Source organism: Scyliorhinus torazame, chromosome 11 (assembly GCF_047496885.1).
Source record: "Scyliorhinus torazame isolate Kashiwa2021f chromosome 11, sScyTor2.1, whole genome shotgun sequence".
Taxonomy (NCBI): Eukaryota; Metazoa; Chordata; class Chondrichthyes; order Carcharhiniformes; family Scyliorhinidae; genus Scyliorhinus; species Scyliorhinus torazame.
The window spans coordinates 250,674,783-250,687,072 of record NC_092717.1 but is presented as its reverse complement, the minus strand read 5'-3'; the positions used below and the strand labels follow the sequence as shown (position 1 = coordinate 250,687,072).

Here is a 12,290-nt window from a genome sequence, read left to right as displayed (position 1 = left end):
GGGAGAAGGTGGAGGGGGGTTGAGGGATTTGTGGAGAAGTTGGAGGGGGGATTTGTGGAGAAGGTGGAGGGGGATTGAGGGATATGGGGAGAAGGTGGAGGGGAATTGAGGTATATGGGGAGAAGGTGGAGGGGGGATTGAGGGATATGGGGAGAAGGTGAAGGGGGGATTGAGGGATATGGGGAGAAGGTGGAGGGGGGATTGAGGGATTTGTGGAGAAGTTGGAGGGGGGATTTGTGGAGAAGGTGGAGGGGGATTGAGGGATATGGGGAGAAGGTGGAAGGGGATTGAGGGATATGGGGAGAAGGTGGAGGGGGATTGAGGGATATGGGGAGAAGGAGGAGGGGGATTGAGGGATATGGGGAGAAGGTGGAAGGAGGATTGAGGGATATGGGGAGAAGGTGGAGGGGGGATTGAGGGATTTGTGGATAAATTGGAGGGGGGATTTGTGGAGAAGGTGGAGGGGGATTGAGGGATATGGGGAGAAGGTGGAGGGGGATTGAGGGATATGGGGAGAAGGTGGAGGGAGATTGAGGGATATGGGTGAAGGTGGAGGGGGATTGAGGGATATGGGTGAAAGTGAAGGGGGATTGAGGGATATGGGGAGAAGGAGGACAGGGATTGAGGGATATGGGGAGAAGGAGGACAGGGATTGAGGGATATGGGAAGAAGGTGGAGGGGGGATTGAGGGATTTGTGGAGAAGTTGGAGGGGGATTGAGGGATATGGGGAGAAGGTGGAGGGAGATTGAGGGATATGGGTGAAGGTGGAGGGGGATTGAGGGATATGGGTGAAAGTGAAGGGGATTGAGGGATATGGGGAGAAGGAGGACAGGGATTGAGGGATATGGGAAGAAGGTGGAGGGGGGATTGAGGGATTTGTGGAGAAGTTGGAGGGGGGATTTGTGGAGAAGGTGGAGGGGGATTGAGGGATATGGGGAGAAGGTGGAGGGGAATTGAGGGATATGGGGAGAAGGTGGAGGGGGGATTGAGGGATATGGGGAGAAGGTGGAGGGGGGATTGAGGGATATGGGGAGAAGGTGGAGGGGGGATTGAGGGATTTGTGGAGAAGTTGGAGGGGGGATTTGTGGAGAAGGTGGAGGGGGATTGAGGGATATGGGGAGAAGGTGGAGGGGGATTGAGGTATATGGGGAGAAGGTGGAGGGGGATTGAGGGATATGGGGAGAAGGTGGAGGGGGGATTGTGGGATATGGGGAGAAGGTGGAGGGGGGATTGAGGGATTTGTGGATAAGTTGGAGGGGGGATTTGTGGAGAAGGTGGAGGGGGATTGAGGGATATGGGGAGAAGGTGGAGGGGGATTGAGGGATAGGGGGAGAAGGAGGAGGGGGATTGAGGGATATGGGGAGAAGGTGGAGGGGGGATTGAGGGATATGGGGAGAAGGTGGAGGGGGGATTGAGGGATTTGTGGAGAAGTTGGAGGGGGGATTTGTGGAGAAGGTGGAGGGGGATTGAGGGATATGGGGAGAAGGTGGAGGGGAATTGAGGGATATGGGGAGAAGGTGGAGGGGGGATTGAGGGATATGGGGAGAAGGTGGAGGGGGGATTGAGGGATATGGGGAGAAGGTGGAGGGGGGATTGAGGGATTTGTGGAGAAGTTGGAGGGGGGATTTGTGGAGAAGGTAGAGGGGGATTGAGGGATATGGGGAGAAGGTGGAGGGGGATTGAGGGATATGGGGAGAAGGTGGAGGGGGATTGAGGGATATGGGGAGAAGGAGGAGGGGGATTGAGGGATATGGGGAGAAGGTGGAGGGGGATTGTGGGATATGGGGAGAAGGTGGAGGGGGGATTGAGGGATTTGTGGATAAGTTGGAGGGGGGATTTGTGGAGAAGGTGGAGGGGGATTGAGGGATATGGGGAGAAGGTGGAGGGGATTGAGGGATAGGGGGAGAAGGAGGAGGGGGATTGAGGGATATGGGGAGAAGGTGAGGGGGGATTGAGGGATATGGGGAGAAGGTGGAGGGGGATTGAGGGATTTGTGGAGAAGTTGGAGGGGGGATTTGTGGAGAAGGTGGAGGGGGATTGAGGGATATGGGGAGAAGGTGGAGGGGGATTGAGGGATATGGGGAGAAGGTGGAGGGGGGATTGAGGGATATGGGGAGAAGGTGGAGGGGGATTGTGGGATATGGGGAGAAGGTGGAGGGAGATTGAGGGATATGGGTGAAGGTGGAGGGGGATTGAGGGATATGGGTGAAGGTGGAGGGAGGATTGAGGGATATGGGGAGAAGGAGGAGGGGGATTGAGGGATATGGGGAGAAGGAGGAGGGGGATTGAGGGATATGGGGAGAAGGTGGAGGGGGATTGAGGGATATGGGTGAAGGTGAAGGGGGATTGAGGGATATGGGGAGAAGGAGGACAGGGATTGAGGGATATGGGGAGAAGGAGGACTGGGATTGAGGGATATGGGAAGAAGGTGGAGGGGGGATTGAGGGATTTGTGGAGAAGTTGGAGGGGGGATTTGTGGAGAAGGTGGAGGGGGGATTGAGGGATATGGGTGAAGGTGGAGAGGGGATTGAGGGATATGGGGAGAAGGTGGAGGGGGGATTGAGGGATTTGTGGAGAAGGTGGAGGGGGATCGAGGGATATGGGGAGAAGGTGGAGGGAGGATTGAGGGATATGGGGAGAAGGAGGAGGGGGATTGAGGGATATGGGGAGAAGGTGGAGGGGGGATTGAGGGGTATGGGGAGAAGGTGGAGGGGGATTGAGGGATTTGTGGAGAAGGTGGAGGGGGATTGAGGGATTTGTGGAGAAGGTGGAGGGGGATTGAGGGATATGAGGAGAAGGTGGAGGGGGGATTGAGGGATATGGGTGAAGGTGGAGGGGGATTGAGGGATATGGGGAGAAGGTGGAGTGGGATTGAGGGATATGGGGAGAAGGAGGAGGGGGGATTGAGGGATATGGGTGAAGGTGGAGGGGGATTGAGGGATATGGGTGAAGGTGGAGGGGGATTGAGGGATATGGGGAGAAGGTGGAGGGGGGATTGAGGGATTTGTGGAGAGGTTGGAGGGGGATTGAGGGATATGGGTGAAGGTGGAGGGGGGATTGAGAGATTTGTGGAGAAGGTGGAGGGGGAATTGAGGGATATGGGGAGAAGTTGGAGGGGGATTGAGGGATATGTGGAGAAGGAGGAGGGGGATTGAGGGATATGGGGAGAAGGTGGAGGGGGGATTGAGGGATTTGTGGAGAAGGTGGAGGCGGATTGAGTGATTTGTGGAGAAGGCGGAGGGGGATTGAGGGATATGGGGAGAAGTTGGAAGGGGGATTGAGGGATTTGTGGAGAAGGTGGAGGGGGATTGAGGGATATGGGGAGAAGGAGGAGGGGGATTGAGGGGCTAAGGGGAGAAGGTGGAGGGGGATTGAGGGATATGGGGAGAAGGTGGAGGGGGGATTGAGGGATTTGGGGAGAAGGTGGAGGGGGATTGAGGGATATGGGGAGAAGGTGGAGGGGGGATTGGGGGATTTGTGGAGAAGGTGGAGGGGGATTGAGGGATTTGTGGAGAAGGTGGAGGAGGGATTGACGTATTTGTGGAGAAGGTGGAGGGGGATTGAGGGATATGGGTGAAGGTGGAGGGGGATTGAGGGATATGGGGAGAAGGAGGAGGGGGGATTGAGGGATATGGGGAGAAGGAGGAGGGGGGATTGAGGGATATGGGGAGAAGGAGGAGGGGGGATTGAGGGATATGGGGAGAAGGTGGGTGAATCTGGAATTCTGATGTCATGGACGAATGTTTGTTCCTCAACCATTGTCACTAAAACGGAGCTCTGAAGAGTCCGAACGAGTCAAATCATTTCTCTCTCCACAGATGCTGGCCGACCTGCTGAGGCTTGCCAGCATTTTCTGTTATATTTCAAATTACCTGGGTCACTCCGCAGATTTGTTTTCATCAGAATAGAGCGGAATAATGGATGATCTGAAGGAAAATGCAATATACACGCAGGAGTAGACCATCGGTCCCTTAAATCTGCTCCACCATTCACCTAGGCCGCAGCCGATGTACCTGAGAGCCATTCTCCCACACTCTTCTTCTTATCCCTTAATGTCCTTAATATCTGGTGATCATTCAATCTCTGTCTTAAACAAGCTCAATGAGTGAGCATTCCAAAGATTCAGAATCCTCTGGATGAAAAAATTCCTCCTCATCTCAGTCCTAAATGGCCTGTCCCTTATTCTGAGACTGTGTCCCCTGGTTCTGGACGCACCAGCTAGGGGACACATCCTTGTTGCATCTACCCCTGTTGAGCCTATAAGAATGTTTATGCTTCAATGAACTCTAATGAATACAGGCCCAGTCTTCTCAATCTCTCCTCATGGGACAATCCCATGATCCCAGGGATTAGTCTGGCAATCCTTTGTTGCATTCCCTCAATGTCAAGTATATCCTTCCTCGGATAAGGAGACCAAAACTGTGCACAATACTCCAAGTGAGATCTTTCTTTTAAATTTATTCTTTAATGAGATGTGGATATTGCTGGCAAGGTCATCTCTAATTGCCCTTGAATTGGATGATTTAATAGGCCCCTGTGTAGGTCTGGGGAGACAGTGGCACAGTGGCATTGTCGCTGGACTAGCTGGGCGGCGCGGTGGCACAGTGGTTAGCACTGCTGCCTCACAGTGCCAGGGACCCGGGTTCGATTCCGACCTCGGGTGACTGTGTGGAGTCAGCACGTTCTCCCAGTGTCTGCGTGGGTTTCCTCCGGGTGCTCCGGTTTCCTCCCACAGTCCAAAGACGTGCAGGTTAGGTGGATTGGCCGTGCTAACATTGTCCAAATGTTGAGTGGGGTTGCAGGAATAGGGCGCGGGATTGGGCCTTGGTAGGGGTGGTCTTTCGACGGGTCGGGGAAGACTCAATGGTGGTTGATTGTTAAATGCCCTCTGAAATAGCCGAGCAAACCACTCAGTTGTATTCAACCACTGCAAAAAAGGGACAAAATAATGAAACTGCTCGGACCACCTGGCATTGACCTAGGCACCGGAAACAACGTAAACCCTGCCCTGTCAACCTGACTAACATCTGGGGGCTTGTGCCAAGGTTGGGAGAGCTGCCTCACAGACTGGTCAGAGAACAGAATCATACCTTACACACAATGTCCCAGCTAGTGAGACAGGGCAGACCCAGCAGAGGTGGCGGCACAGTGTGGGAGGGAGTTACTCTGGGAGTCCTCAACATCGACTCTGGGCCCCATGAAGTTTCAGGGCACCAGGTCATAAATGAGCAAGGAAACCTGCTGATTACCACGTAACCCCCCCCTCTCAGCTGATGAATCAGTCCTCCATGTTGAACACCACTTGGAGGAAGCACTGAGGGTGGCAAGGGCACAGAATATATTTTAATGTCCATCACCAAGAGTGGCTCAGTAGTGGCACCAGAGACCAAAGTGACAGAGTCCTAAAGGACACAGCTACTAGACTGGCACTGCAGCATGTGAATAGGTAACTAGCAAGAGGGGAAAATGCTTGACCTCATTCTCACCAACCTGCCTGCCACTGCTGCATCTGTCCATGACAGTATCGGTAGAAGTGACCACCACACAGTCCTTGTGGAGACAAAGTCCCGTCTTCACATTGAGGATACCCTCCATCGTGTTGTGTGGCACGACCACCGAGCTAAATGGGATAGACTTCAAACAGATCTAGCAACTCCAGACTGGGCATCCACGAGGCGCTGTGGGCCATCAGCAGCAGCAGCATTGTATCAACCACAATCTGTAACCTCCTGGCCCGGCATATCCCCCACTCTATACCACCCAGCCAGGGGGTCAACCCTGGCTCAATGAAGAGTGCAGGAGGGCGGGCCAGGAGCAACACCAGGCTGACCGAAAAATGAGGTGTCAACCTGGTGAAGCTACAACACAGGAATACTTGTGTGTCACACAGCATAAGCAGGAAATCATAGACAGAGCTAAGCGATTCCACAATGAAAGCTCGGCAGTCCTGCCACATCCAGCCGTGAATGGTAGTGAACAAATAAACAACTCACTGGAGGAGGAGGCTCCACAAATATCCCCATCCTCAATGATGGAGGAGCCCAGCACGTCTGTGCAAAAGACAAGGCTGAGGCATCTAGAATGGTCAACACCATTCGCAAACTCTCAGATACTGAAACAGTCCATGTACAAATGCAGCGAGACCAGGACAAATTTCAGAGTTGGGCTGATAAATGACAAGTAACATTCGTACCAAACAAATGCCACGCAATGTCCATCTCCAACCAGAGAGGAGCTTACCGTCATTGTCCCTTGACATTCAATGGCATTACCATCACTGAATCCCTCACTATCAACATGCTGGGTGGTACGTTGGCACAGTGGTTAGCACTGCTGCCTAACAGCGCCAGGGACCCGGGTTGAATTCCAGCCTCGGGTGACTGTGGGGAATTTGTACATGCTCCCCGTGTCTGCGTGGGTTTCCTCCCGGGTGCTCCGGTTTCCTCCCACAGTCCAAAGGTATACAGGTGAGGTGGATTGGCCATGATAAATTGTCCCTTAGTGTCCAAAAGGTTAGGTGGGGTTACTGGGATGGGAGTATGGGGCAAGGTAGGGTGCTGTTTTGGAGGGTCAGTGCAGACTTGATGGGCTGAATGGCCTCCTTCTGCACTGGAGGGATTCTATGAGGCTAGAAACTGAACTGCACGATCCATATAAATACTGTGGCAAATCGACGGCTCTGAATCCTACGGTGAGTAACTCACCCCCTGACTCCCCAAAGCCTGTCCTGTATCTACAAGGCACAAGTCAAGAGTGTGAGGGAATACTCTCCACTTGCCTGGATGAGCGCAGCATCAACAACATTAAAGAAGCTCAACACCATCCAGGACAAAGCAGCCCACTTGATTGCTCCCCCTCCCACAAACATTCACTCCCTCCACCACTGACGAACAGTGGCAGCCGTGTGTACCATCTACAAGATGCACTGCAGGAACTCACCAAGGTTCCTGAGACAATGGTGGCGCAGTGGTTAGCACTGCTGCCTGCGGCGCTGAGGACCAGGGTTCGATCCCTGCCCTGGGTCACTGTCCGTGTGGAGTTTGCACATTCTCCCCGTGTCTGCGTGGGTTTCAGCCCCACAACCCAAAGCTGTGCAGGTTAGGTGGATTGGCCACGCTTAATTGCCCCTTAATTGGAAAAAAAATAATTGGGTACTCTAAATTTATTTTTTAAAAGGGTTCCTTAGACCTTCCAAACGAGGACCACTACGATCGAGGACAAGAGCAGCAGATACCTGGGAGCCCCACCACCTGGAGGTTCCCCTCCGAGTCACTCACCACCCTGACTGGGAAATATATCGGCCGTTCCTCCACTGTCACTGGGGCAACATCCTGGAACTCCCTCCCTAACAGCACGGTGGGTGTACCTGCACCTCAGGGACTGCAGCGGCTCAAGAAGGCAGCTCACCCCCACCTTCTGAAGGACAATTAGGGATGGGCAACCAAAGCTGGTCTGACCAGCGTCGCCCACATCCCGTAAATGAATTTTAAATGTATTGAGATGGAGGCCAGACTAGGTAAGAATTTCCTTTCCTAAAGGACAGTCATGAAGCAGCTGTGCTTTTATAACAATCGTGATAGTTGTCAATAGTACCAGCATTACTGAGACGAGCTCGATAGTCCAGATTCTATTCATGGAATTTTTTAAAATGCCAACAGTGCTGTGGTGGGATTTGAATTCATGGGCGGGATTCTCCGACCCCCCGCCGGGTCAGAGAATCACCGGGGGCTGGCTTGAATCCCGCCCCTGCCGGTTGCCGAATTCTCCGGCACCGGATATTCGGCGGGGGCCGGAATCGCGCCGCACCGGCGTGGATTTGAACCACCCTTTGGGACGACGGGACAAAGCGGGCACCGGAGTCCTGGGGGGGGGACGTGGGGCGGTTGGCCCTGGGGGGTGCCCCCATGGTGTCCTGGCCCGCGATCGGGGCCCACCGATCCGCAGACGGGCCTGTGCTGTGGGGACACTCTTTTCCTTCCGCCTTCGCCATGGTCTCCACCATGGCGGAGGCTGAAGAGACCCTCTCCACTGCGCATGCATGGGGATGCCGTGAGCGGTCGCTGACGCTCCCGCGCATGCGCCACCCGGCAAAGTCAGTTTCGCACCAGCTGGCGGGGCACCAAAGGCCTTTCCCGCCAGCTGGCGGGGCGGAAATCAGTCCGGCGCGGGCCTAGCCCCTCAAGGTGAGGGCTCGGCTGCTCAAGATGCGGAGAATTCCGCACCTTTGGGGCGGCGCGATGCCGGACTGATTCACGCCGTTTTTGGCGCCGGTCAGCGGACATCGCGCCGATATCGGAGAATCCCGTCCCATGTGTCCAGAGCATTACCCTGGTGTCTGGATTGTGAGTTCAGTGGTGTTCCCACTGTACCACCACCTCTCCAAACTTACCAAGGCTCTGTACAATTTCAGCAAGGTCTCTTTACTCTTGTACTCAAATCCTCTTACAATCGAGGGTCACATCCCATCCCATTTGTCTTCCTAATTGATTGTTGCGCCTGCATGCTAGCTTTCAGTGACTTGTCAACAAGGACACCCAGACCCCTTAGATACCAACACTTCCCAATCTCTCCCCGTTTAAGAAATATCCTTAATTTCTGTCTTTTCTACCAAAGTGGATAACTTCACATTAATCAACAACTGCTATGTTCTTGCCTGTCTAAATCTCCTTAAATCCCCTTTGTACCCTCCTGACAGGTCTCATTCTCACTAAACTTTGTGTCATCAGCATTTGCTGCCCACATCCGAATCATTGATATAGATTGTGCTATGACCTGTGCCCTGGGACATTGGCGGGGGCGGGGGGTGGGGGGGGGGTGGGGGGGGGGGGGGGGGGGGGCTTTTGGAATAAAACCACAAGATTCCACTGGTTTTGTGCACACAAAAATAAACTTCACTCCACCAGTTCAGAAAGATATGGGCGACACGGTAGCACAGTGGTTAGCACTGCCAGGGACCTGTGCGGAGTCTGCACGTTCTCCCCGTGTGTGCCTGGGTTTCCTCCGGGTGCTCCAGTTTCCTCCCACAGCCCAAAGATGTGCAGGTTAGGTGGATTGGCCATGCTAAATTGCTCCTTAGTGTCCAAAAAGGTTGGGTGAGATTCCAGGGATGGGGCCGGGGAGTGGGCCGAGGTACAGAGAGGGCCGGTACAGCCTCGATGGGTCTGCTGTGAGGTGTGTGTTAATGGCGACTATGGGTGATTCCTGATTCCTTTTTGTCATTTGTTTGTGTTAACATGCGGGCGAATGTTTGGGGTTTGGTAGGAGGATGGGATCGTTGTTATTGATATGGGGATTGACATATTTGTTACTGTTTATTGTTGGTGCGTGTGAATTTGGGAGAAAATGTGAAAAAGAAGAATAGAAAATATTTTTTTTAAATTCCCAGCTTCACCCCACGAAGATGTATCTCTGTGGAATTCCCCCTAAAAGCTGGCCCCACTTGGATGGCATTAACAATGGCCCATCTCACAGGGTTTCAATCTTGCCTCCTGACCTTCCTCCGCTCTGGATTCCCAAGTCTGCACTTCAGCCTCGACTCCCTGATGTAATTTCAGCTCTTTGCTGGACAGCTAGCTTTACTGAGCTGGCACTGTCCCTGTGTTTATCTGAAGTCCTGTTTCCTGGTTGTTTAAGACCATAAGAAACAGGAGCAGAATGAGGCCACTCGGCCCATCGAGTCTGCTCCGCCATTCAATCATGGCTGATATTTCCCCATTCTCCTGCCTTCTCCCCATAATCCCTGATCCCCTTATCATTCAAGAACCTATCTATCTCTGTCTTAAAGACACTCAGTGATTCGGTCTCCACAGCCTTCTGCGGCAAAGAGTTCCACAGATTCACCACCCTCTGGCTGAAGAAATTCCTCCTCATCTCTGTTTTAAAGGATCGTCCCTTTAGTCTGAGATGGTGTCCTCTGGTTCTAGTTTCTCCGACAAGTGGAAACATCCTCTCCACATCCGCTCTATCCAGGCCTCACAGTGTCCTGTAAGTTTCAATAAGGTCCCCCCTCATCCTTCTAAACTCCAACGAGTACAGACCCAGAGTCCTCACCCGTTCCTCGTACGACAAGCTGTTCATTCCAGGGATCATTCTTGTGAACCTCCTCTGGATCCTTTCCAAGGCCAGCACATCCTTCCTTAGATACGGGGCCCAAAACTGCTCACAATACTCCAAATGGGGTCTGACCAGAGCCTTATACAGCCTCAGAAGTACATCCCTGGTCTTGTATTCTAGCCCTCTTGACATGAATGCTAACATTGCATTTGCCTTCTTAACTGCCGACTGAACCTGCACGTTAACCTTAAGAGAATCGTGAACAAGGACTCCCAAGTCCCTTTGTGCTTCTGATTTCCTCAGCATTTCCCCATTTAGAAAATAGTCTATGCCTCCATTTCTCCTTCCAAAGTGCATAACCTCACACTTTTCCACATTGTATTCTATCTGCCACTTCTTTGCCCACTCTCCTAGCCTGTCCAAGTCCTTCTGCAGCCCGCCTGCTTCCTCAATACTACCTGTACTATCCAACTGTATGTGTCTCCCAGGGCTTCTTATTATTTTTGTAACCTCTACCTTTACCTGTTGGCACATTCTTAAGTTTGTACACTCAGTTCCTTCCTACCATACTCTCATGATTATTTTCCTGATTGCTACTTTGCTCCCTCGCCTATTCCCTCTTTCTAATTTGTTACATCTTCTTTCACTGCCCTAGTTATGCAGCTCACCAGAACGCAAGTTCCAGCGTGGTTCAGGTGACATGGGTATAAGATTAATGATAATTAATGAAAGTGGACGTGGACATAGAGAGAGGGGGAAACTGTTTCTCACAGGGCTGCGAGACTGTGGAATTTACTCAGAGTCAGTGATTGAAGCAGAGACCATGTCAACATTTAACAGCAGGTGGGATGGGGGAGGTTAGGGAAAGGAGGGTGATGGGTTTTGGAAACAGGGAAGGTATATGGGATTCAGATACTTCAAATTGAGTTACTGCTCAACTGGAGGAGCAACACTAATGAGGTTTGCTTCTGTACCCATAATTTAGATGTTATTCTGAACCATGATTGTTTGTGGGAATTTGCTGTTTTCAAAACGGCTGCTGGGTTTGCCTGATCGAGAGCCGTGACTGTAAACGGCTTGTTGTATGTCAGATGCTCTGGACCTTTGCTGAGAGGCGTTTTGCTGCAATGTCAAATGGAGCTTTTCCCTTGTACCTTTATGATGAGCACCTCTGATTGCCACAGGTGGGGACCCATGCTGAACTGCTGAAAAGTGGAGGACTGTACGCAGAACTGGTTCGCAGACAAACCAGCGAGGAGTTCATCGTGTGAGAGGACAGGAGAGGACGGCATGGAGAGCAAGCGGACTGGATTCCATTTATCCACCATTTAACGCCTCCATTCCAAACATACGACGGAAAGATTCAACTGAGAGGGGAAGAAGCTATGGATCCAAAGATGTCTCCACCCATGGTAGCTCTGACAGCAAAGCACTCGGCACTGACATTTAATTATGGCACAATGGGTGTGGAGAGACAGATTCTCTTATACTATCCATTGCATACAACTCCTGATCCTGTACCTGTGCAGTGAGGGTGTTCCTGAAGAGAGCTTGGGACACTATAACACTGGGATACAGTACTGGTGGGGATGGGTCTGTCACTGTATAACACTGGGGTACAGTACTGGTGGGGACGGATCTGTCACTGTATAACACTGGGGTACAGTACTGGTGGGGACGGGTCTGTCACTGTATAACACTGGGGTACAGTACTGGTGGGGACGGGTCTGTCACTGTATAACACTGGGGTACAGTACTGGTGGGGACGGGTCTGTCGCTGTATAACACTGGGGTACAGTACTGGTGGGGATGGGTCTGTCACTGTATAACACTGGGGTACAGTACTGGTGGGGACGGGTCTGTCACTGTATAACACTGGGGTACAGTACTGGTGGAGACGGATCTGTCACTGTATAACACTGGGGTACAGTACTGGTGGGGATGTGTCTGTCACTGTATAACACTGGGGCACAGTACTGGTGGGGACGGGCCTGTCACTGTATAACACTGGGATACAGTACTGGTGGGGACGGGTCTGTCACTGTATAACACTGGGGTACAGTACTGGTGGGATGGGTCTGTCACTGCATACACTGGGATACAGTACTGGTGGGGATGGGTCTGTCACTGTATAACACTGGGGTACAGTACTGGTGGGGACAGGTCTGTCACTGTCAAACACTGGGGTACAGTACTGGTGGGGACAGGTCTGTCACTGTATAACACTGGGATACAG

At 52.4% G+C, this 12,290-nt stretch overlaps 1 protein-coding gene across 1 annotated transcript in view; it reads left to right on the top strand.

Moving 5' to 3' along the window:
- abcb8 (ATP-binding cassette, sub-family B (MDR/TAP), member 8) overlaps positions 1-11,799 on the top strand; it is a 166,597-nt gene extending 154,798 nt beyond the window's left edge. The window contains exon 16 of the mRNA XM_072468563.1: positions 11,239-11,799. Coding sequence (XP_072324664.1) covers positions 11,239-11,325 — 87 coding nt within the window. The 3' untranslated portion in view covers positions 11,326-11,799. The remainder of the gene's footprint in view (positions 1-11,238) is intronic.
- Positions 11,800-12,290: the final 491 nt, after the last annotated feature.